A 24,718-nucleotide genomic window follows, 5' to 3' on the forward strand; every position below is an offset into this window, starting at 1 on the left:
ATCCAAAGAACTAAAACACAGATGCTGTACCAAAGAGGTCGTGAAAAACGAGGAAAGACAGAAACTGTCACAGCTCAGAGGATGCTGAAGAAACATGACAGCTCAATGAAATACATTATCTTGGGTGGGATCCTAGATCAGAAAAAGGGACATCTACGGGAAAACAAGTGGAATCTAAATGAAGTCTAGAGTTTAGTGAATAGCAATGTACCAAGGTCAGTCTCTCAGTTTCGACAAAGGTACCATCATAACTTGAGATATTAACAATGGAGGAAACCCAGTAGACAGGAACTCTCTGTACTATCCTTGTAACCTTTCTGTAAATCTAAAATTAGTCTAGAATAAAACGTTTAGTTCTAAAAAAAGCAATCTTGCTGCTGTACCGCGTTGCCCTGACCCAGGCAGCTAAACATACCCAGATAGTATATGCTCTACTAATCTCTTTGGGTGCGGGCTGAACCTTACTCACGTCTCCAGATGGAGACAGGAGAATGTTGCCATGGACACGGCCCAATGCCAGAAAACAGGCTGACCTAACAGGGGAGACAGTGATGAGGGGAGGAAGCTACAAAGGGGCCTAATGTAAAAGGCTGGAGGTAAGGCCCCTCGGGACTACAGAATCTCCCAGCAAGTTCATTTGTAGAATATCCCCGTTCATCCACTGGGCAGCAAGGTTTACAGCTTTCTGAGCTGTGGGCTGGGAAGTGAAAACACAGGGGGAATGAGGCGTGTGTGGTCTGGGCTCTGAGAGAGGAGGATTTAACATAACATTACGTGGCTGCTTTTACGTATCGACAAAAATAAAGATTTGTGGAAGCCCAGGGAAGGCCTGGTGAATGCCAGATCTGGAAGCTTCCTTGTAGTGACATTGGAACTGAGCCTTGAGGGACATATAAGATTTTCCAGGGGAAGAACGAGGTTGCTAGATTTTCACCGTGGTATCCACATCTTCTCCTTCACGGTCTTTCTGAAAAGGGGCAACCCTCCGGGAGGTGTTGGGCTGGGGTACAGCTAGGAGCCTTGGAACTCATCCATCCTCATCCCGGAGGACAGAACAGTGACCCCTGGCTTCGTTAGCAAATTCATGGGTTCCCTGAGTAAACGCCGCACTTCAAGCAGGTAAAGTTGCACCAACCCAGAGGGGACGGAAAGTCCTAGTGATGAATCCGGGGTGTGTAAGGGCCAAGGTGCTGTTGATCAGTCAGTCAACGGACAAGTGTTTACTAGGGGGCTACCATGCAGAGTGCTGGCCCTGGGACCCCAGAAGAACGTCCCATCAGCCACCGCATCAAGGGCATACAGTGCAGTTGGGGAGATGATTATATACAGCGTAGGGTGATATAAATAAGCAAGACAGACTTGTTCAATTCTTGATCTCACCACTTCCCAGCTGGGGAATCTCAATCTAATCTGAACCTCAATTCCCTTAGTTGTAAAACGGCAATAATATATAACACCATCTTGCCTTGTGGGGTTCAGAGGATTAGAGACAAGGTGTGTAAGGCACCGAACACAAGTCCTTTCCGACAGTAAGTAGCAGCTCAATAAATGATCATTGTTACTGCAGTTGATACGGTGACACCAAGTCATAGAGCCATCAGACAATGGGACCTAGGAGGCGAAAGAGTCCAACCCATAAGACACAGATGGAAGGTGGTTTCAAGCCCACTTCATGGTAAGAAAAAACCCCGCTGACGTAACAGAAGTATCAATATTCCACTGCAAAGCAACATGCAGCCCATGAGGGCTGCCGGCAGGAGGGGGCATATTCTAGGCTGCGTTTAGGGAGCGTTACCTGTAAAGGGAGTTTTGGAAGCTGGGCAGGAATTTTGACAAAAGGGGAAAGGAGCCCTGAAGGGCGAGCAAACAACATGAACAATTGTTTCTTCCCAGGCTCTCGCCAGCACCCCCACCCCCGGCTTCCCCGCTCCCCTCCCAGGAATAAAAATAACACTAATCCCCGGCTCTCGGCCAAGCATTTTCTCTCTGGCTTCTGGCTGATGGGTCTGTAATCCCTACTCAATCCCTATCACTCTCATCTCAGCCCTGCTCATGGCAGAACAGCTCTCCCAGAGGATGCATCCTGCCAGGGAGAGGGAGGAAGTGAGGAAGGAACCACGGACCAGTTAGCCATCTTATCACCAAAGGATGGCATCTCAATGGACAGTCTCCAGGCAGGGTGTTACAACCTGGCCATGACCCAAAGCACCTGGCACATAGTAGGGGCTCATTAAATAGTCTTGGAAGGAATTAAGCTCTAAAGGGGATGTACAGCTCCACGTTTCTGATGGTTATACTATAACCGTGCTCCTGAGGAACTCAAATGGGGGAACTTCAAATGGGGAAGGAGGCCAAGCCACTTAAGATGCAGCAAGACACAAGGCAGAACAGAAAGAGCGAAGAGGTCAGTCTGGTCCTTAGGGCCTCAGGTGGTTGATTTCATTAGCGCGTCCTTATTGGCGCTGGCTGTGGAGGAACCAGCAAACCCCAAGATGTTTCCAGGTCTCTACAGGTCAATCTCTACAGGGATCCAAAGTCCCTGCCCTCCATCCCACACATCACTGCTTCTCTAGAGCATTATCCACCTTTGAAGTTGGGGGTTCTCTTTTCATGGAATATACCCCTTTGTTTTCCCTATATGACCATGTATTCTTTCAGACCAGGACTTTGTATAAGAACTCTGCCTAGAATTCCCTGGCGGTCCAGCGGTTAGGACTCGGTGCTTTCACTGCCGTGGCCCGGGTTCGATCCCTGGTCAGGGAGCTAAGATCCCACAAGCCATGCGGCGTGGCCAAAAAAATTAAATGACTCTGCCTAGCAGGATGCCCAGCAGGACGCTAGGCACGCAGAGGTCAAAAAGCACCGATCGTGTTGTCTGTGTGAAGCACTCGCCAACGGGAGAACGGTGAGAAAATCCAGGATCCTTGCCTTTCTTCTCAGGAGACTCCCCATGCCTCTGAAGGAATTAGATTTCAGCCTTAACACGGACTTGAACAGGAGCATCGCTTCTTCTGGGAGGAGCCCCCAGGCCCTAGTGCCCTGTCCCCAGGGGCTGGCCAATAGGGTCTTCCTGCGGCTGCTTCTGTCCCAAGGATGGGACACTGTGTCTGTTTCTTGTGTGTCTCCCTAGCTGACTGTGACCTCCCTAAGGCCCAGGAGTATGTGTTCATTACCATCCCCATCCCCAGCACCTATCAGAGGGCTTAGGACACAGTAGGCGCTTGGTTTTTTTGTTTGGGGTTTTTTTTTTTTTTTTTGGCTGTGTTGGGTCTTCATTGCTGCGCACCGGCTTTCTCCAGTCGCAGCGAGCGGGAGTCACTCCTTGTTGCGGTGCACGGGCTGCTCATTGCAGTGGCTTCTCTTGTTGCAGAGCACGGGCTCTAGGTGCACGGGCTTCAGTAGTTGCGGCACGTGGGCTCAGTAGTTGTGGCTCGCAGGCTCAGTAGTTGTGGCACAGGGGCTTAGTTGCTCCGCAGCATGTGGGATCTTCCCGGACCAGGGCTCAAACCCGTGTCCCCTGCACTGGCGGGCGGATTCTTAACCACTGCGCCACCAGGGAAGTCCCTCCGTAAACATTTGCTGAATGAAAAGAGGGCCAGGTAAGAGGTTCCTACATGGGAATTGTCTGGACTCAGCGGATCCAAAGTTCAGCTGGTGAGAAATCAGGAGGAAATGCCTTGTGAGACAGGCTGGGTGTAGGCACCGCACATTCCTGGCAAGCCTGTCTGATGTCCCTGAAAGGGCAGGCTGCTGGGATGGCCAGCCAGGAGAGGCCATGCAAGAGATAAGATGAGCCAGGGCTTGTGACTGTAGCCTCAGGAAGGGGTGCCCTTCAGTGTGGATGCTGCTCCCAGCAGGTCAAGTTTGGGGAACTCGAATTTACTGTGGTGGGTGATTATCACGGATAATCTCGTTTCACCCTCAGTGACCCTATAGGGAGGGTACGATGACCCACTTTAGAGGAGCAACTCTGAGACCTCAGTCCTATGGACTTCAGAGCCTCCCAGTGCTTGGGACAGGCTCACAATGAAGCATCTCTAGAAACACACATCCTCAGAGTTGATGGAGGCCTTGAATCTCCTCATGTGCTTCCCCTCCCCTCCAAGAACACTCAGATTCCTACAACATGCCACATCCCAACAAGCTTCTTGCCTCCCTCCCATGTCCTGCCAGCCCAGCCCATCCTCGGGCAGCTCTGACTACCAAAAACGCTTTCTACAGAGCCCTCATGTCTGCCCATCAGCCTCGCTTCTTCACTCTTCACGTCTTCTCCTCCTATCTACCCGGAGCAGAGCTAATCCCCTGCACGTGACAGCTCTCCAGCTATCTGGAGACAGTTTACGCGTGGCCTCCCCCAGAGTTTAGAAAGAGCCCCACAGCAGAGGTTGCACCAGCGCTCAGGGTGAAATTGGTTTCATGCAGCTAGCAAACGTTGATAAAAGGAATCAGAGAGACAAGATGGTTATCTTGTTGCTGGGGGTGGGGGGTGGGGGCGGCGGGGGTGTCTCTCTCCCAGGGGAAGGAGGGGCTGGTTAGCGGACGTGGGCCAGAAGCCAAAAGCCATCTAAGCCTTAACAACAAACAGTCTTCAAGAAAAACGTTAATATTGCCAGAAGGGGCTTCCGAGATCAGCCAAACTCCTTGCTTTCCAAAGGGGGATTGGAGGAGCAGAGAGGTAAAGTGACACCAAGGAACACAGCTCTTAAAGGGCAAAGCCACAATCGGAATCCTTTGAACCCACAGCCAGGGCCTCTTGCAGTGTTACCACCCATCCCCCTGCTCCACAAGGCTGGAACAGCACCTGTGATGTCAGAACAGCACTGCCATCATAACGGCGCCGTCTACAATCTCACTTCCACCACATCCCCAAGAGGGAAAGGGAGAAACACAGCATTAGCTCCATTTTACAGAAGGTAACAGTGAGGATTGGAAAAGCAAAGGGACTTGCTTGGGTTCCTCGGCAAAGTGAATTTATACTTGGAACTCAAAGCTCAGTTAAGGCTCTGTGCTGTTTGTTGGCAATGGCCGTTGAAAGGGCCATGGGAGGGACTTCCCTGGCGGTCCAGTGGTTAGGACTCCACGCTCTCACTGCCAGGAGCACAGGTTCCATCCCTGGTCGGGGAACTAAGACCCCGCAAGCCGGACATGGAATGGACTTCCTAACGTAGGGAAGGGCGCCACCTCCGCCTGCCGTCCAGTTCTGCATTGTTTTGGGACTGCCTGCTGCGCGCTCCAGGAAGATCTCTAAAACCACACTCTTCTTCCCTTTCTGCCGCCCCAGGGCAAGAGGGGTCAGCAGCCTGGGTTCCTCCCCCGGCTGAGCCCTCACCAGCTCTGTGACCTGCGGGGGTCCCTCCTTCCCAGTCTGAGCTCTAGTTTCCTCACCTTTAAAAACAAAGGCAATCAATTCTGCCCTGACAGTAAACGGGATGTTATGAAGCTCAGAGGACAATGATCAAGTAGGAGGCTGGGAGGCTCACTCCCACCATCGGTGGCTGCCCCTTGGCCTCTGTCACTTCCCCATCACCCCGGCCTCCTCCGCAGCTCTACGACCTAGAGCAGGTGAGAGGGTCAAGAAGGTCTCAGCCAAGACAACGGAGGAGAAAGAAGAATAACTGTGACATCAGCCCAGAAGCCCCTCACACTTGTACGACGCTTTATTTTTCCGAAGAGCTTTCGCAGTGACGAGCCTAAGATTTACCATTGCTTAGTCCTGTATGTGCCAGGCGCCGTACAGAGGGCTCTGCACGCTCTCTTGGGTTTAGTCCTCACAACTACCCATTTGAAAGATGACATAACTTCGGCTCCAGGGTTAGGTACGGGATGGCTGGTAAGTAGTGGAGCCAGGGGGCAAACCCAGTTCTATCCAGTCCCCTGTTCCCCAACCTTCAATGTGCTCATGATCACCCGGGGAGATTTATGAATAATCAGATTCTGATTCCATAGGTCCAGACTGAGGCCTAAGCTTCTGCGCTTCTGACAAGCTCCCAAGTAGATGGACTACCTTGTATCACGGGCTACGTTTTAAATTCCCTTAAGACAGAGCCTGAGTCACCCAATCCCCGGGGCTTAGCACTGGGCCTGCCCCACAGAATACACTCAATAATTATTTGTTCAATGAATCAATGAATGTTGGACTTAACCCATGCTTTAACACTTCTCTATACTAAGCCCCATTATATCATTTGATCTCATAACAAATCTCTAAGGCATATCAATCTCCCTTTGACAGATAAGGAAACAGGCTCAAAAGAGTTCGTAGCCTAAGGTTTTACATCTTTTGTGCAGCAGAGCCGGAAACGATCTACCTTCAGATCCTTGGCCCTGACCACAGCTGTCCCAAGGATGGGGGTGGGTGTGGGAGGGGGGAAATTAATAATTACAGACAGCTGGGTGGTGAAGAGCTGCCCCCCCCCCCATCCAGGCACGTGACCAGCTCACAGCTCGGGAGGTCACCCACTAGAGCTGCTCTCCGGGGGCGAGGGCAGTTGTCTCAGCGTCCCCCAGGAGAGGAACGAGGAGGAGCGTGGGAGGAGGTGGGTCCTGGGCACAGTGCCAGGCAGCATGGGGCAGGTGGTGAGTGACCCTTGACCTCACAGAGAGCCCCGCTGGACCCAAGCACCCACCACCTCCCGCGGATCCCATCTCTAGACTGATGCTGTCCAGCTTGGTGGGGGGGGGGGGGCGGAGACTAGAGGCATCCAGGGAAATTGCAGCCTAGCGATGAATCACCGGCACATGACCCCAGAGAGGAGGGGTGGGTGCGTCTGGGGCTTGGGGAGGACAGGCCTTGCGCCCGCCCCGCACTCCCCCCGCCCAGCCTCGATGTGGGGGAGCGAGGGAAGACCCTCTCCCGCGCAGCTCCACCCCCGCAGCCCCCGGCCCGCCCGGTTCCCGGGTGCGGCGGGACTCACGGCCTTCAACTGCTCCAGCCGGTCCTTCATCCTGGTGCCCAGGCGCCCGGAGGCAGGTGAGCGCGTCCCAGGTGAGCGGCCGGAAGTGGCGGCCGGGCCCGGCCAGGACGGAGGAGCAGGCGGAGGCGGGCGGCGGCCGCGGGCGAGAAGGAGCGTCCGAGGCCACTGGAGGCTCCGCCGCGCCGCCCTCTCCGGCCCAGCCGGCGCCGCGTACTCCAAATCCGGCTCCCCGGCCGGCGCCGGCGCGCAGCGCTGATCCGCCCGGCGGACCCGCCCCTTACCTGGGCCGCGCCCCGCGCTCCTCCTTAAAGGGCCAGTGCCCCGCCGCCGCCCGGCCACCCTCCACGCCTCTCACTCCACCTCCCGTAGCTCCGGGTCCCCCGATGGAGCAGCAGTGGGAGATCCCGCCGCGAGTGGGTCTGTCTGACCTCAATTCCAGCCTTTCCATTCAACAGCCATTCACTACCTGTGCCGGGCTCTGTGCTAGGATCCAGCCCTCAACAGACTGATTCATTGCTAGGCGGCGCCAACATCCCGTACACGAGGAACTCTAAGACAACGTGATTCGTGCCATAACAGGTGGGAGAGAGAGAGCAATTAATTCTGCCTGGAGGAAGGGCATTCCGAGTAAAGGAATGCTCACGGTCCGGGGGACTGCGTGCTGGAGCTGAAAGAGTGTGTTCCTCGTGGAAATAACTGGAGGTGAGGCGGGGTGGGGAAGGCTGGGACGAAGAATTTGGATTTTATGATGTTGGCAATGGGGATCCTTAAGAGAAATGCAAGCAGTTCAATGATGAAATCAGAACACCTGCCACTAACAAAGTGTATACCTTTGGCAAGTTATTGTTTCTCTAGGGGACTCCGTTTCTGTATCTATAAATCAGAGATATTACCCACTTCCCAGTTTGCTGTGGGGCCTTGTTGACAGAGGAGGAATGACTGATTCGTCACCTGTGGAGCAGAGCTGTAAGAGGAGGATGTGTGTATTGGAAAGCTTAAGCTTTCCTACCTGATCCCCTAGGTGAGTAGTACCTGATCCCACTTTCTGAAAAGTGGGCGGTTTCTTCGCACTGCCCCTCCGTCTTTCTCCCCTCCCCGGCCCCACACCTCCACCCTCTCTTCCCTCTTCCCTATTTATCTTCCTTCTTGGGAACAGATGACATATCCAGCAGATATGGAGTGGAGCCCAATAAATAGGACTGACTGGCCTAAGATTCAATCCTCAAATCAGGGAAAGAATCTGAGCTATGCATCCAGATTAAAGGGCTGTAGGACTTCCCTGGTGGTGCAGTGGTTAAGAATCCGCCTGCCAGTGCAGGGGACACGTGTTCGAGCCCTGGTCTGGGAAGACCCCATATGCCACGGAGCAGCTAAGCCCGTGCGCCACAACTACTGAGCCTGCGCTCTAGAGCCCTCGCGCTACAACTACTTAAGACACAACGAGGGAAGCAGCCACCGCAATGAGAAGCCCGTGCACCACAACGAAGAGTAGCCCCCACCCACCGCAACTCGAGAAAGCCCGCGCGCAGCAACGAAGACCCAACGCAGCCAAAATTAAATAAATAAATATTTTTTAAAAGGGCTGTAAATATTTTCGTAATTCTAACAGAACTTTGCCCTGTTCTGCAATCTTAGCGCTTGCTCCGTGCTGACTTCATCCTCTCCCATGAAGATACGGTCTGTAATCCTCGCTCTAGTCCTGCACACTTCCTTCTACCCCAGGCGCTCGCTAGGTGAATTAATTTCCAGTCTTTGGTAAAGGGAAGGCTTCTGCGTCCCCTGGTGGTCAGAAATGGAAACGGTAAGCTAATCAGAGATCGCATTCCACCTCCCTTCCGTAACAAATTTTTGTTAATGGGGATAGCTAAGTTTCCGCGCTTCAGGAAAAGAGAGTCTTCTGAGGAGACAGATATGTGAACAGCTCTTTACATTAGACGTCTGAAAAGGACCACAGGAAATGATCAAGGATGGCCATTCAGCCTCTGCCTGAATGCATTTTAATTTTTTCAGTTTTTTCAAACACTCAAGCATCTTCTCTGGTTGAACAGTTCCAACTGTTGTTTAAAAGTGTTTTGTTATATGAAACAAAAATTTTCCTTCCTATAACTTCCACCACTGTTTCTTGCTCTTCACCTTTGTCCAAACATTTAAGAAATTTAATCTGTCCTTCACAAGACAGGCTTTCCATGAAGGGACAGTAGCTGTGGAGCCACAGAACGATTGCTGACACACAGCCAGGAGGACTGAGTTCTAGACACAGTTTCTGCCACAAAACAGCTATCACTTGACATCGCACAATCTATTCTCTCATCTGTGAGGTAAGGAGGCTGATCAAAACTAGTGATCCTCGAACTTTTCCAGATCAAGAACATCATACGTTCTTTCTTTTCATTTGTGGATATCTTCTTTTGAATGATTCCATATCCCTTAGAAAATACATTTACTAGGTAATCAGAATTTGGTTTCCTCAAACTCATAGATACAGAGAACAGACGATTGCCAGAGATGGGGGGCGGGGAGCAAAATGGGTGAAGGGAGTCGAAAGGTACAAACTTCAAATTATAAAAAAAGTAAGTCCCGGGGATGTAATGTACAGTATGGTGACTATAGTTAATAATACTGTATTGTATATCTGGAGTTGCTAACAGAATAGATCCTAAAAGTTCTTATCAAGGGTCCTCTCTGCTATTGTCAAACTTGTTTTTATAAACTCCTATTTTGTATTTTATTTTGGTATATCAATCTTGAGTACTTTATTGTCAGGTCTTCATTGGTAACCCCCTTCCCTATGACAGTACAGTGTGTACTCAATTTTGGAGCATGGAAAATACATGTACTTGTTTTGTACCTGTAGTTTGGTTATATAATTGACATCTTTGGGCTTTGGGCTTTCCAAAATTTTAAGGCTGTAATGAGGAGTCACATCTACAATCATCAATATATTCTCTACAGTTCTCTGCAATGAATATGCTCCCTTAATTAAATCATGATGCTGGAAAAAAAAAAAAGGTCTTATCAAAACAAAAACAAAGTTGTGGGCTTCCCTGTTGGCGCAGTGGTTGAGAGTCCGCCTGCCAATGCAGGGGACGCGGGTTCGTGCCCTAGTCCGGGAGGATCTCACATGCCGCGGAGCGGCTGGCCCCGTGAGCCACGGCCGCTGAGCCTGCGCGTCCGGAGCCTGTGCTCCGCAACGGGAGAGGCCACAACGGTGAGAGGCCCGCGTACCGCTAAAAAAAAAAGTTGTAACTATGTGAGGTGATGGCTATACTGTGGTGATCATTTTGGGATTAACATACACACACTACTATATAGAAGATAGATAACCAACAAGGACCTACTGTATAGCACAGGGAACTCTATATTCAGTGGTAACCTATATGGGAAAAGAATCTGAAAAGGAATGGGCATATGTATATGTGTAACTGAATTACTTTGCTGTACACCTGAAACTAACACATTATAAATCAACTATACATGAATAAAATTTTTTTAAAAATCATTATGTTGCACACCTTAAACTAATGCAATGTTATATGTCAATATATATTTCAATAAAACTAGGAAACAAAAAAGAAATTTGGTTTCCTAGGAGAGGATATTTCCATGAAGGGAAAAAAAAAAATGACCTTTTGGTTAGCCTATGTGGCCATAACAGAAATGACCATTTGATTTTCCTTAACCTTTTTACACATTGAAAGCAGCATAAAGAGCGCTCTGAACTGCACGTGGAGTCCAGGAACCCAGGAAGGGAAGCATCGGTAGAGTTCTCTTCTTATGACATTCTATTCGAAGGGAGTTGTCACAGACTTCAAGCCTTTTTTTAAAAACTCCTATTAGGTATGAACCCTATTTTGTTCATTTGCTATTAATATTTGCTCTTCCTTGACAGGCAGAAGTCTGGATTGCAGCAGCTAGCTGTGTAAAATAAACTGAAGAAAGTCAAGTTACTGAGGGACAAGGGACCTGGGTGAGGAGAGGCCATGGGCTGGTGAGGAAGACTGACACTGAGCCCAAGTGGACTGTGAGGTCTCCACGTATGGACAGTGACGTAAGGTCCCAGGCTTAGTAGGATCCCCCTCCTCTCTGATGTATTTTTATTTTTCTGCTCTACCAGGGTGCTTGGTTTCCCACCATGTCTAGTGTGTAGCTGTTTCCCCACTAAACAAATATGGCAAGATTAAATCAAGTGTTTGCATTTTGGCTATAGAGAAGTCAGCCAACACTTAATTTCACCTTTACAAACAAACCAAAAAGAGGATCCTGGGGTTTGGGGCTCCGCTTCCCTCTCTCTTTCCTCTAAGCCTGTTTCTCTCCCACTGGAAAATAAACACTGAGCCTTATACCACCTTGACCCTCAGGGCCTGCTGAGGAACAGGTGAGACCACTTTCTGGCGATTGTACCTGGAGGCAGTGTCCCCAGGGTGCGGTGTTCAATAGAAAGAGATAAAGGAGCTAGAAAATGGAAGGGGAAGGTCCTTTCTGTTCCCCACAGCAATTCTTCCCCACCGCAGGGAGGATGGAGAATACACTTCCTGACTTGTAGTTTTCACCCCCTTATAGTTTGTATTAGTTATCTATTGCCGCATAACAAATTGCCCTAAAACAGCTTGAAACGACATTACCCTCTGGTTTCTGTGATTCAGGAATCCAGGTGCAGTTTCGCTGGGTGCCTCTGCCTCACTGCAATTAAGGTGTTGGCTGGAGGCTGCGTCTCATCTCATGGCTTGACTGGGAAAGGATCTGCTTCCAAAGTCACTCACGTGGTTGCCAGCAGGATTCAGTTCTTCAAGGGCTGTACTTCACCCCGTGGGCCTCTTCATAGGGTAGCTCACAACATGGCAGCTGAATTCCATCAGCCCAAGCAGGTGAGAGGGATAGAGAAAGAGAGAGAAAAGCCAAAGTGTTTTTGTAACCTAGTCTCGGCTGTAACATCACTTTTGCCATACTGTATCGATTAAAAGAGAAGCCCTAGGTTCAGCCCACACTCAAGGCCAGGAGATTACACAAGGTGGGGAAGGCCGAGAGCCATCTCAGCCGCTGCCTAGAACACAATTCAAATCCCAAATTCATGCCACAGTTATGCTCTTTCACCTTAGAGCTCTCTTCTCCCCTGTATCTGAACTGGACAACTCTGACCCATTCCAGGATTAAGTGTCCCTCAAACATGCTTCCCTGACAGCCTGGACTTCAAGATAGCCCTACCACACTGTGTAACCTGGTCTAGTTCCTGTACCTTCTATGAGCTCCGCGAGGCCAGCAGCCTTGTCTCTCCTTTTCACTAATGCGAACCCAGACCCCAGCCTCGGCCCTGAAACGTCCTTGTAGGCGCTCAGTTAGGGTTTTTACCAAATTAATTAAGTGAAGCTTCTTGTCCTATGGCTCCATTATGTCTTTCTTCTGATTAAAATTCATCAGTGGCTCCTTATTACAAGATTAGGGAGTCCAGACTCTTCTTAGAATGGCATTCAAGCCCTTGCGCAGTCTGGCCCCAGCCCAAGGTACTGTCACTCCCTGACACACACAGCCCCACCTTCAGCTTCCTCAAACACCCACCTCTTCTCTGCATCGAATACGCCCAGGATTTCCCCCCCATCTCTGCCTGATTTGTCCTTTTTCCATTTCATGTCTGACAAATCCCTACTCCTCCTCCAAGACCGAGGCCTTCTCCAGTTCACGTCTCCCTGGCCCTCTGCCCTCCCGCCCCAAACAGTACTTGTTCAGATCTATTTTAAAAGCAGGGCTTCCCTGGTGGCGTAGTGGTTGAGAGTCCACCTGCCGATGCAGGGGACACGGGTTCGTGCCCGGGTCCGGGAAGATCCCACATGCCACGGAGTGGCTGGGCCCATGAGCCATGGCCGCTGAGCTCTGCGCGTCCAGAGTCTGTGCTCCGCAACGGGAGAGGCCACAACAGTGAGAGGCCCGCGTACCGCAAAAAAAAAAAAGCAAACCCTGGGTTGTCTTATACCTCGTTGCTTACATATCTGTTGAGAGCAATGACCAGGTATTATATTATTCACCTTCCAGGGCTACTGTGAGGTAGGTGCACTGCAATTATTTGGAGGATAAATCAAAGAATAGTCGACTACTATTCTTGTGTAGTGTGTGACTACACACACACACACACACACACTCACACACACACACTCCCTAGGGATTCTCCTCTCCTCTCCCTAAGGAGGAAAGACGATCCTTCCTGGATCTTAAAACTAAATGCAATTGCAACTCCCTGTGCCACTGAACTGTGTGTTTAAAACAATGTATTTTAAAGACACAGAGGACAGACTTGTGGTTGCCAGGGGCAAGGGGGTGGGTGGGGAAGGGATGAAGTGGGAGTTCGGAATTAGCAGATGCAAAATATTGTACATAGGATGGATAAATAACAAGGTCCTACTGTATAGCACAGGGAACTATATTCGATATCCTGTAATAAACCATAATGGAAAAGAATATGAAGGATGTATATATATATATAACTGAATCACTTTGCTATACATTAGAAATTAATACCACATTGTAAATCAACTATACTTCAATAAAGTAAATTTTTTAAAAATAATGTGCTTTGTTTATAAAGATGTTTTATATCATGTTGTTCAGATGTTTTCCTAACACGAATCTCCCTATACCACATACCTATGCCTATGCCTATGATTTAACAATATAAATAATTTGCACCATATTCATTTGTTTTTATGTTTATACAAACTCCTCAATCCCTGGAGCCCTTAAGCACGTAGTTCTCCGAGGAGCCTGGTAAGGTAAGTGGGAAGACTCAGTGAGGAAACCTCGAGCAGAGAAGCCTGCCGTTACTTCTGAGCTGCAGAAGACGTGCTTGCTTCTTACAACACCTGTGAAACACCTATCAAGAGTAACAGGATAAACATAGGGAAACCTTAGGTGAAAGGAATTGAACACTTATGTCTTTAAACTTCTGGTATTTAAAAAAATGAGCCATCTAGTGCATTTCTCCATGTCGATGTTTGAATAACCATGCTGCCTCTTTTATTATCCTTTTACAGTTTGGGTTTTTATTTTCCCTTGGAGATCTCACAATAACTCGGGGAGACAGAGTAGATAGTATTGTCCCCATTTTATTATGCAACTGAATTGTCAGAAAAATGAAGCGATTTTCCCAAGCTCTTATTGGACAGTCATAGCATGTTGGGAGAGTGGTTTTGTGCCCAGGCTTTGGGGACCACGCTGCCCAGGTCAAATCTCAGTTTTATGTTTACTGGCTGTGTGACCTTGAACAAGTTACTTAGCCTCCCTGTGTCTCAGTTTCCTTATATGTAAGCAGAGATAATAATCGCACGCATTTCATGGGTTATTATGATGATAAATGGGTTGGTATATGGCAATCATTAATTCCCTTATTCAATCACTGGAAAAGAAGCCTGCTAACTCATAACTGCACTGTTTTCTCAAAGAGCGTGGGGAATTAAGAAGTGCCTGGAATATTTCAATCACTAGTGAAATCGCTCTCTTTTTATCCAGTCAGCCTTAGCCACGGCAGCATTTTCCACAGTAGATTCAACAAGATAAAATATTTCCTAAGAGATTCCAAGGAATAAAAGAGTTTGGTGGTGACAATTTAGGAAACATGCAACATGCATCCCTCATCTTGGAGTGTCATGACTGCACGTTTGCACAGTACAGGCACTGAATAAACCTTCAGTAAACCGCTAGTTTTATTTTAATCAGCACAGTATTCTTCACATTTGTTTGACTGTATAATGTTCATTTCCTCCAAACACCTATTATCCAACAGGATTGGTGTGCTACAGATAATAACACTGACCTAGTAGAACACTGCAGTAGGACATAGGAGGAGCAGCAAGCCACTGTAAGTGAACCAGAGAAGATGCTTTTGGGTCCTCGTCTTTCAAAAGAGTAAGATGACATTTCAGCTTCATGTAATATGACTTCTGGTCATGGTTTCTGCCCTGTAGGCCTGTGATACACGTCAGAAAAAATAAAAGAAAAATGTCATGGCACACGTGTTATGCTTTTCCAGGTAGGGAAACAGAGGTTGTTTCCCTACGTAGCTGATTCCCTTGTTTTTGTGCCCCCACAGTTCTCTCCTCCAGAAATGCCCTTCCTGCCCCTCTGCGTACCTGCTGACCTGAAGACCTGGCGTGGTGCCGCGCATGTGCCACCTTCCCCATCAAACTAACCTGGATTCCCTTCGCTGACCCTCCTTTGTTGGCTCATAGCATTGCATCACTTGGCCCTTGGTGTAATCGTGGTGTATGTTCTCATATACTGCTGGACTTTTAACTTCCTTCCGGGCAGAAGCTGCCTCTTACTTACCTTTCCATTTCCTGTTCCACCTACCACAGGTGGGAGCATAGTACACAGTAGAGTTCAATAAATCATTGCTTACTGTCTCTTTCAATGTTGCTGAATAAATAAATCCCTCAGTGATCAACAGGTAGAAGAATGAGTGAGCTTCCTCTACCTTACAGAGAGAGTAAAGCATCTGTGTTCTGCCACCGTTGCCTGGAGACAAATGATCGTTATCAGAATGATTATCATTCTAAGACTGCTCGGAACCGTATGAATGAGTTCTTTCACCTCCTCAATGTATCCGGTCAGTGTTTGTCTTCACAGAATTAGCTCTGTTTTACCTGAATCCAGATTTGAACCAACACTGCCTCTTTTCTACACCAAGGGGCTTAGTGAACAAAGCAAATTTTCCATATTATGCATACTTAGCACAATACATACACTAGTATTAGTCCATTTGGGCTGCTGTGACACAATATCACAGACTGGGTGGCTTTATAAACAACAGAAATTTATTTCTCACAATTTTGGATGCTAGGTGTCTAAGATTAGGGTACCAGCCTTGTTGGGTAAAGGCCCTTTTCCAGGTCACAGACTTCTCATTGTATCCTCACATGGCGGAAGGAGCTAGGGAGCTCTAAGGGGTCTCTTTTATAAGAGCACTAATGCCATTCATGAGGACTCTACCCTCATGACCTAAGCACTTCCCAAAGGCCCCGTCTTTTAATGTCATCACACTGGGCATTAGTAGTTCAACATGTGAATTTGGAAGGAACACAAATATTCAGACCATATCAACTAGGGGTAGGCAGGAAGGGAGAATAGGAGATAAATGTGTATGTGTGTGTGTGTGTGTGTGTGTGTGTGTGTGCAAGAGAGCGAGAATGAGAGAAGAAAGGGACAGAGAGTGGGGAAGAGAACAAACGGATAAAGGGAGAGGGATTTGGAAGCAGACTAATAGAGTCAGAGATTGAGATGGAGACAGATTAGCTCCAGGTATAAGGTTAAATAAAGAGAAACTAACAAAACTTTAAAACTCTAGTGCTTTGCCTGTCACTTTTCCCTGGAAGATAATTTAGGATGAAAGAGAAATAATTCAAGGCGGCACGAGCTCAGCATTTACGTCATGGGAATCATGATTGCGATGGTCCTGGTTTGATCTGCCTCTTATTCTTGGTTCTGCCCCTGCCCGTACGTGCAACGCTAAGAACCTGAGAACTGCATCTGGAGAGAAGTCCAAAGCAGAGCACAGACTTGATGCTGAGGATAGTGATAATGATGTACACTGCTACCTCTCCCTCTAAAAGTCACAAAGTAGGGACTTCCCTGCTGGTCCAGCGATTAAGACTCCCGTGCTTCCAATGCAGGGGGTGCAGGTTCAATCCTTGGTTGGGGAAATAAGACCCCACATGCCCTGCGGCAAAATAATAATAATAATAAATGGAAGTCACAAAGTATTTCCACTTAATATATCTTTTGATCGTCATAACTATCCCAGAATTTAGGTCTTGTGGGCATTTGAATCCCTATTTTAGAGATGAGGAGTCTAAGAATGAGAAAAGGAAAATGCCGTTTCAAAAACTGGGCTTCCCTGGTGGCACAGTGGTTGAGAGTCCGCCTGCCAATGCAGGGGACACGGGTTCGTGCCCCGGTCCGGGAAGATCCCACATGCCGCGGAGCGGCTGGGCCTGTGAGCCATGGCCGCTGAGCCTGCACGTCCGCAGCCTGTGCTCCGCAATGGGAGAGGCCACAACTGTGAGAGGCCCGCGTACCGCAAAAAAAAAAAAAAAATATGACTAGGAAGAAGTAACAGTGTAAAACCGATGACCTCTTAGGCCCTGCCTCCCATCTTTCAGAGAGCTACCCATTTGTCTCTACTCAGCAATGTAACAGAGGAACATCCAGGGTGTTTGTTGTGTTTAGGATGACAGGAACCTCATCAATGCTCTCTTCAAAGCCTACTTAAGCTCTCTGTTCTTCATGCTGGAGATCAAGGGGTTCAGCATAGGGGTGATGAATGTGTAAACCACGGACACTACTGGCCCCTCTCTGGAGAGTAGCTGGAGCTGGGGCACAGGTGGCTAAGGCTCGCACCTCCATACTGAAGTAGAACCATAGTCAGGCGGGAGGAGAAGGTTGAGAAGGCCGTGTGCCTCCCCTCCACAGAGCGGGTCTTCAGGATGCAGCCACGATGAAGACATAGGACAGGGTGACAAGCGGGAAGGGGATGGTGAGGACAGAGACACCAACCACAAACAGAGTGGCCTCGTGGACCCGGGTATCTGCACAGGCCAGTCTCATCACAGGAAGGACATCACAATAGAACACACTGACTTCTTTGCTCCTGCAGAAGGGGAGTTGGAAGATGAGCACAGTCAGCTGCATGGCCAAGATGAACCCCAACACCAGACAGCCCAGGGCCAGTCGGGCACAAAATCACCAGCTCATCACCAGGGTGTAACACAAAGGGTGGCAGATGGCCACGGACCTGTCATAGGCCATGACGGCCAGCAGAATGCAGTCAGCGCTGCCCAGGAATATGAAGAAGAATGTCTGGGCACCGCAGCCAGGCACGGAGATGAGGGTTTTCTCCATGGACAGGATGCTTGTCAGAGTCAGAGGGGCAACGATGGAAGAGTAGCAGATCTCCAGAGCTGCCACGTTGGCCAGGAAGAAGTACATGCGGGCGTGGAGAGAACGGTCAATCCAGATGATGAGAGAAATGGAGAGGTTGCCGCTGATGCTGACCAGGTACGTAATCAGGAAGGTCACGAAAATCAGCATCTGTACCTCGGCGAGCTTGGAGCAGGGGTGGAAGTGGAAGTGAATCATTCCAGTCTGGTTTGCATCCTCCATGTATTCAATGCATCGGGCCTGCTGATGGCACAGGCGCTGCCCCCTGAGGATAGATAAGTGTCAGGACACAGGGCTCCTGCCGGATGACCCATTCAGCTCCTGGCCTCTCCCTTCCTCCCTCAACTAAAACCATCTTTACCTCCAAATTCAGCAGCTTACTTCTACAACAGCTTTTTTGTTGTTGTAAGCACCCAGAAGTAGCTCCCCACTGAAATCTTTCTTTTTTTAATTGTGGTAAAATATACATTACGTAATATTTATCATCTTAACCATGGGTAAGTGTAGAATTCAGTGACATTAAATACATTCACAATGTTGTATAACCATCACCCCCATCTATACCCAAAACTTTTCTATCATCCCCAACAAAAACTCTACCCAATAAACTAAGGATCTCCTCCACGATCTCCTCCTCCCAGCTCCTAGCAACCGCAATCCTACTTTGTCTCAGTGAATTTGCCTATTTTACGTACCTCATGTAAGTGCAATCATATAGTATTTGTCCTTGGGTGTCTGGTTTATTTCACTAAGCATAATGTTTTCAAGGTCCATCCATGTGGTAGCTTATATCAAAATTATGTTCCTTTTTGGGCTTCCCTGGTGGCGCAATGGTTGAGAGTCTGCCTGCCGATGCAGGGGACACGGGTTCGTGCCCCGGTCCGGGAAGATCCCACATGCTGCGGAGCGGCTGGGCCCGTGAGCCATGGCCGCTGAGCCTGCGCTCTGCAACAGGAGAGGCCACAACAGTGAGAGGCCCGCGTACCATGTTCCTTTTCATGCCTGAATAATATCCCATCATATGTGTGTATGCCACATTTTGCTATCCATTCATCTGTTCATGGATGCTTGGATTGTTTCCACCTTTTGGCTATTGTGAATAATGCTGCTGTGAAAATTGGTGTATGAATATCTGTTCAAGTCAGCAATGAAATGTTAACCCACAGTATACTATTCCTAGACCACAAATCTCTATGCCCTCAATCCCTTGTCTGGTTGTCATTGACCAAGAGTATGACCTTGAACAACTTGCTGAAGCTTTCTGCTTCAATTTCTTCATCTGTGAAGACGATATAGGACACAGCAGGTAGGATTGCTATGAGGAGTACATGTGTCTGGCCCCTAGGAAACTCCCCATAAATGTTAGCAATCATCACTAATACTATTCTTCTTCCACCTTTTCAAGACCACCTTTGATGCCTCCAGCTCCCCCAAATAAGCTTCCTTTGGGCTTTCCTCCGTGCCCCATCCAACCAAGATCTATGGTCCATCTCTTTCATCAGTCTTTTACCAATACTGTCACTGTCTTTGATTCCCTTTGATCTTCTGCCAACCCTGTTACCTTCTGTAATATCCAGCATCTTCGTTCCAGGCTGAACATGACTAAAGAAGATCACAAAATTCTGCTGACTGGTGCCACGGTAGGGATAGAGAGGTATTATCAACCCCAGTGCTGTCCCCAAGGCTCTCAGTCAGCTGCTCCTTCGGGTCCCAAGACCGGGGCAAATTTCCCTGGTCTCTTTAAGACCTCTCTTCTGCTACCTCCTCTCTCACCAACAGTAATGACCGAGCCTCCAACTTCACTGGAAAAAAGAACAGAAGCTACCTGGAGGCAACTCATCAACATGCTCACCAGCTCTAGACCCACAACATTCTCCCTCCATCTACCCAATAGCAAATCCCCATATGCCTCTCTAGAAGTGTCCCCTCTCCTCTGCAAAGCTAGTGGTCTCAGTCCCTCCTGCTTCCTCTGTGATCTTGCTCCACAATCATTCAGTCTGTCTCCAGTATCTGCCTCTGCTCCACCTCTACAGCAACTTTACCTCTCATGGCAAAAAGCAACTTCCCTTCGTCTTCTATCATCCTCTAAAGGCTCATTGTCTCCTTTGCTTTCAACCATTTCCTATTCTTTCTTTAGCACAGTCTGGTTCCGGTCTTACACCCAGAGACCACTCTAATGAAGGTCACCAATGACTTCCAAATTGCTGAATCCAGTGGCTATGTTTTGACTTGATCTCTGTTGCACTGGAAGCTCCCTTTTCCTTGAAATTCTTTACCCAAGGACTCTGTGTTGCTATTCTACCCAAACCTTTTTTTCCCACCTCTCTGGACACTATGTTTCCATCACTTTTGGAGACTGCTCTTCCTCTTAGTGATATGCAAAGGGAAGGTTTTGTTGGTTAATCTAGGTCTACCCCCCAAGATCCACTCTCCACCCTGCTCTGCTGCCTGGGAGGCTGGCCACTAAGGACTGAATCATCTGAGCTCACTCACCCTGTGGTTTCTGGTTGGATGTGGCCAATGAAGGTACTTGAAAGAAAATAAAGAGTAGCACAAAGTTATGAAGGGTATTTATCCCTCTCCCCATACACACGCCACTACCCCCTTCTCCCTCTACCATGACGGTTCTATGACCGTCTCTTGTTGCGTGGCCCATCTTCCATGGCTCCAGTTTTTGCTGGGCTCCAGTAACAGTGTTCTCTCACCTTGTCACTTCAGGCCCAAGGATACAAACAGTTTCCTACCATTGCTAGCCCTGAGTGCCTCACCGTCCCTTATAGCGTAACAAGGAAAAATAAATCTAAGTCTATCTTGGATCTTTTTCTTTTCATTTAACCTTTGTTTTCTATTGTTTTTGCTACAAGTCAATCACTAAAGTGTTGCCTATATGCTTAAAGTATACATAATGGCCCATCTCTGGGAGCCCTGCCTCCCATGCCTGAGCTTAAGCTAAAATACCTTTGTTTAGCTCACAGGAAACATCCTGACCAGGCCCACCCAGGAATGACTGCAGGAAAGAAGAAATTAACCCCTTCTTGGGAACCTGGCTGGAACCAGGAAATATTTGCAACAATTTATTGCCTTTTTTACTTTATCTCCTCATCTTCCCCTCTTTGTTCTATAGAAGAAACTAGCATCCAAACCCCAGCAAGATGGTTCTTTGGGACATGAGTCCACCATCTTCTCAGTCTGCTGGCTTTCTGAATAAAGTCACTGTTCCTTGCCCCAACAACTCGTCTCTCGACTTATTGTCCTGCCTTGCGGTGAACAGTCCGAGCTTGGACTTGGTAACAGTAAGTGCCCTTAATTCTGCCCTCACTTCTATAAATGGTCCCAAAATTAAATGCCAAGCCCTGTCCGTATGACTAGCATAGAGAACATTTTAACAGGTGATTGTTGAATGCATAAAGGAAAAGAATCTTATATTTTAATTTATTTTAGAATCTCTTTATCCAGTTTTCTTTCTGCTGCCCATGATCGGTAGGAAAGAATTTCAGGGCAAGTTTACATGGTATCCAAAACAACATACCCTGACTACACACACACCTCGACACATCATATCTGCTGTAGAAACAAAACTGACACTTGGCCTTGCATCCAATGATTACGTGTCAATACTTCGCATGCCACAGTAAGTGGGGTGGCGGGGGGGACACTTTGCACCCTGAGTTAAACCAAAACTAACAGGATCACCTGACTGGTTTTGTTCCCCCCACCAAAGAATGTATTTTTGCTTACTTTTGCTGTGCTGATGTCTGAAGATATAGTACAACCTTTATGAGTATGATAATCATGTAAGGACATTGTTGTTTTCCACCACAAACAGAATAACGCAACCTTAGTATTCTTGCTGAGTTGCAATTTTTTCTTTTGAATATTTGTTGTGTTTTTTTATTCTGGCAGGCCGGTACTTTTAAAGTCTGGCTCCCTGCATGTTTTGCAAGTTTTTCTTTCCTTTTATAAGTGCTTCTGCCTCTGTACTGTCATCTGCTGGGCACAGCCTTGTGTGGGGTAAGAGGGTTGGAAGATGGGTGGAATCATAGTGGGAAATTTTTCACTTGGAAGTTTCTAAGGCTCTTGTTCCTTGAGAATTTTAATTCCTTTTCTAGGAGCAGCATTGGAGCACACACCTGCCTGCCTCTCTTCCTACTTTGGGTAAAGACCACCAACACACCCTCTATCCCAAACAATCTTCGTGAATTAGACATGAAGGGACAAGTCGGGCACAAGAAAGAGAACTATTATCTATAACCAGGGATCTCACCACTCCTTTAATGATGTGTTTGCCTCTGTGATCACTTGTGTATCTCTGTCCCCTCCATGAATCTCAACTCCATGAGGGCAGGAACTGATTGGATTCTGTTCTTCACTAATACCCGGGACCTAGCACAATACTAGGTACCATGTAACTCTGTATTGACATGAACACTGGAGAGCTACTGAGGTTCTATCAATGTCAATGACTGCTACCCAGTACTTCTGAAGTAGAAGTAATAATCTTCAGTTTAGTACTCTGATGCTAAAAGAGCATATCCCCTCTAGAAAGAAAATCAGCGATTTTCAAGAAATTATATGTGTTGAATCACTACCCTCACATTGAAGGATCTGTCCCGAGGTAATAGTCTGGAATATGGAGCCAAATACATAAAGATACGTGCAGTGTGCTGTGATAATAATCTTTATAAGGAAACAAAACAAATACTTAACAAGAGGTGACATTCTAGTCACTTGAGGTGTATTAATATGATGAACTGTCGTATCGACATTAAAATTGTTATAATTATAAGGTTTAATACAGTGAGAAAGTGCTTACAATATAATGTTAAATGAAGAAAATGAAAAGGCAACATTGCATGCGGAACATGACACCAATTCTGCTACCAGTCTAAAAGGAAACAATAAACTCTCAATGGTGTTTTAGAGAAAAATGAGAGATGACTATTTTCTTCATGCTTTTCTCCATTTGTCAAACTTTTTGTGAAGAATATGTGTTTATTTTTAACATTACAAATGTTATTGCTTTTTTAAATTCCCATTTGAAAGGCAAGGACACTGAAGTACATAACATACCCCTAGTTATACAACCAGGAATTGTCAGAACGAGGATTAATACCTAAATATAGCCACAAAATCTGCACACTTGCCAATGATGTTGTCCAAGATGGTTCTAAATCTAGTTATTTATTTATGTGTTTGTTCATTTCCAGACATACCACAACCTTGACTTGGGCTGAGTTTGTTGTTAAGTAGTTAACCTTCCTTCCTTCCTTCCTACCTTCCTTTCTTCCTTTCTTCTTCCTTCCCTTTCTTTTCCATCCCATCCCTTTTCTTTCTTCCTACTTGCCTTTCCCTCTCTCTTTTTTTTCTTTACCCTCATCTCTTTTTAAAGTTAACCTTTCAGATTTAGCTCATCATTCTAGCCCATTGAGATCTTATGGAGAATGACAATTCTTTACTCCAACAAATAATCCATTTCTCCCCATTGTCATCTACAAATTTAATGAACATGCTTCCCAAAGCTATAACTGTGCATTAGACCATAGCTCAAGGAAGCCACATCCCTTAAGCATACTGCCCTTAATATCCCTCAAAATTTTCTTAAAAATATCAGTCAGTTTTCAAATCAGTTTAAAAATACAAGGCTCTCTGTGTGGAATATCTCTGGAACACTTAAAAACTACAGTGAATTCCACTGCAACAAACAATCACATTGTTTATACAATGGATGTTCAACATACCTGGGATAAAGACTCACCTGACTTCTCCATGCATTCCCCACACCCTCACCCAGACACATACATTTCTCTCTTAATGAACACATATAAGTCATGCTACTTCTCTGTGAGAGCTACATAATTCGTTTCCCTTTTTGCCTTAGCTGCTAGGAAGCCCAAAACTAAGTTTTATATTCAATCGCTTAGCATTTCTCAGCCCCAATATCTTCATTTCTATTTAACTTTTGTCTTTTTTTTTTTTTTTTTTTTTTTTTTTGCGGTACGCAGGCCTCTCACTGTTGTGGCCTCTCCCATTGCAGAGCACAGGCTCCGGACGCGCAGGCTCAGCGGCCATGGCTCATGGGCCCAGCCGCTCCGCGGCATGTGGGATCTTCCCGGACCGGGGCATGAACCCGTGTCCCCTGCATCGGCAGGTGGACTCTCAACCACTGCGCCACCAGGGAAGCCCAATTTAACTTTTGTCTTTTATACTGCCTTTTATAAGTTGATCTTGATCTCATTGTAGCTAGGGTTTTACTGTAAGGCATTCTATTTTTAGGAGCATTCAAAGAATAATAAATATATTATACAAATAAAAAATTATTCTTGCCTTTTTTGTCTTCATCCAAGGCACTGATGAGTCAGTGAGAAATCTCTCCCCTCTTCACTCCCAAGTTTACTCCTCCTCTGGGGTCTTCTCAATGGGATAAAAATAACAATACTGTGAGCTTTGATTGTGGTTAAATATTCTCTTCCACCATCTGCTTTGTCCTGCCTTTGCTATTGCACAATTCCTTGCTATGTGAATCAGGAAACGCCAGACCTCTTCTTACCCAGGAACTATAAACCCTCAGTAACACTGCATCCTCTTTGATGAGTCTCTTTGGCACCAGCACTGCCTCCAAAGACATGGCATTCTTCACACAGACAGCCCTTCCTTTTCCATAAAGATCTTTGCATACTCATCTACCTTCTCCCCTCACTGAGTGTAATTAATAGGACTGTTCGTGCATTCACTTATTTGACAAGAATTTATCTAGCAGCTACTATCAACTAGGCATTGGGTGTGTAACTTGAAAACTGAGCAGATTACACTATGTTTTCTGGGTGTCCCAACAAAGCATGTAGTCCTCTTTGAACAACTCTCTCATACCCATCTCAGACAACCTA

The 24,718-nt window shown here is 47.2% G+C and overlaps 1 protein-coding gene, 1 long non-coding RNA gene and 1 pseudogene across 17 annotated transcripts in view; 1 reads left to right on the forward strand and 2 right to left on the reverse strand.

Moving 5' to 3' along the window:
• STX3 (syntaxin 3) overlaps positions 1 to 7,252 on the reverse strand; it is a 145,225-nt gene extending 137,973 nt beyond the window's left edge. Inside the window, exon 1 of one of the 6 annotated variants that reach the window (XM_067748893.1) lies at positions 6,915 to 7,196. In XM_067748893.1, coding sequence (XP_067604994.1) covers positions 6,915 to 6,944 — 30 coding nt within the window. In that variant the 5' untranslated portion in view covers positions 6,945 to 7,196. Of the gene's footprint in view, positions 1 to 6,914 lie in introns of all 6 variants that reach the window. The other 5 variants (XM_067748898.1, XM_067748897.1, XM_067748895.1 and 2 more) reach the window with 5 other exon arrangements.
• LOC137230159 (uncharacterized) lies at positions 6,732 to 12,872 on the forward strand. 11 transcript variants are annotated; one of them, XR_010946014.1, is made up of 4 exons: positions 6,732 to 6,970; positions 7,370 to 9,232; positions 10,804 to 10,962; positions 11,558 to 12,872. It is a non-coding gene; the product is annotated as an uncharacterized lncRNA (long non-coding RNA). The 11 variants fall into 11 exon arrangements; XR_010946018.1 differs by having other exon boundaries at positions 10,804 to 10,902; XR_010946022.1 differs by having other exon boundaries at positions 10,804 to 10,881.
• Positions 12,873 to 17,119: 4,247 nt separating this feature from the next.
• Positions 17,120 to 18,056, reverse strand: LOC137231094 (olfactory receptor 10V1-like; annotated as a pseudogene).
• Between the last annotated feature and the right edge of the window lie 6,662 nt (positions 18,057 to 24,718).

The sequence above is a fragment of the Pseudorca crassidens genome, chromosome 9 (assembly GCF_039906515.1).
Source record: "Pseudorca crassidens isolate mPseCra1 chromosome 9, mPseCra1.hap1, whole genome shotgun sequence".
Taxonomy (NCBI): domain Eukaryota; kingdom Metazoa; phylum Chordata; class Mammalia; order Artiodactyla; family Delphinidae; genus Pseudorca; species Pseudorca crassidens.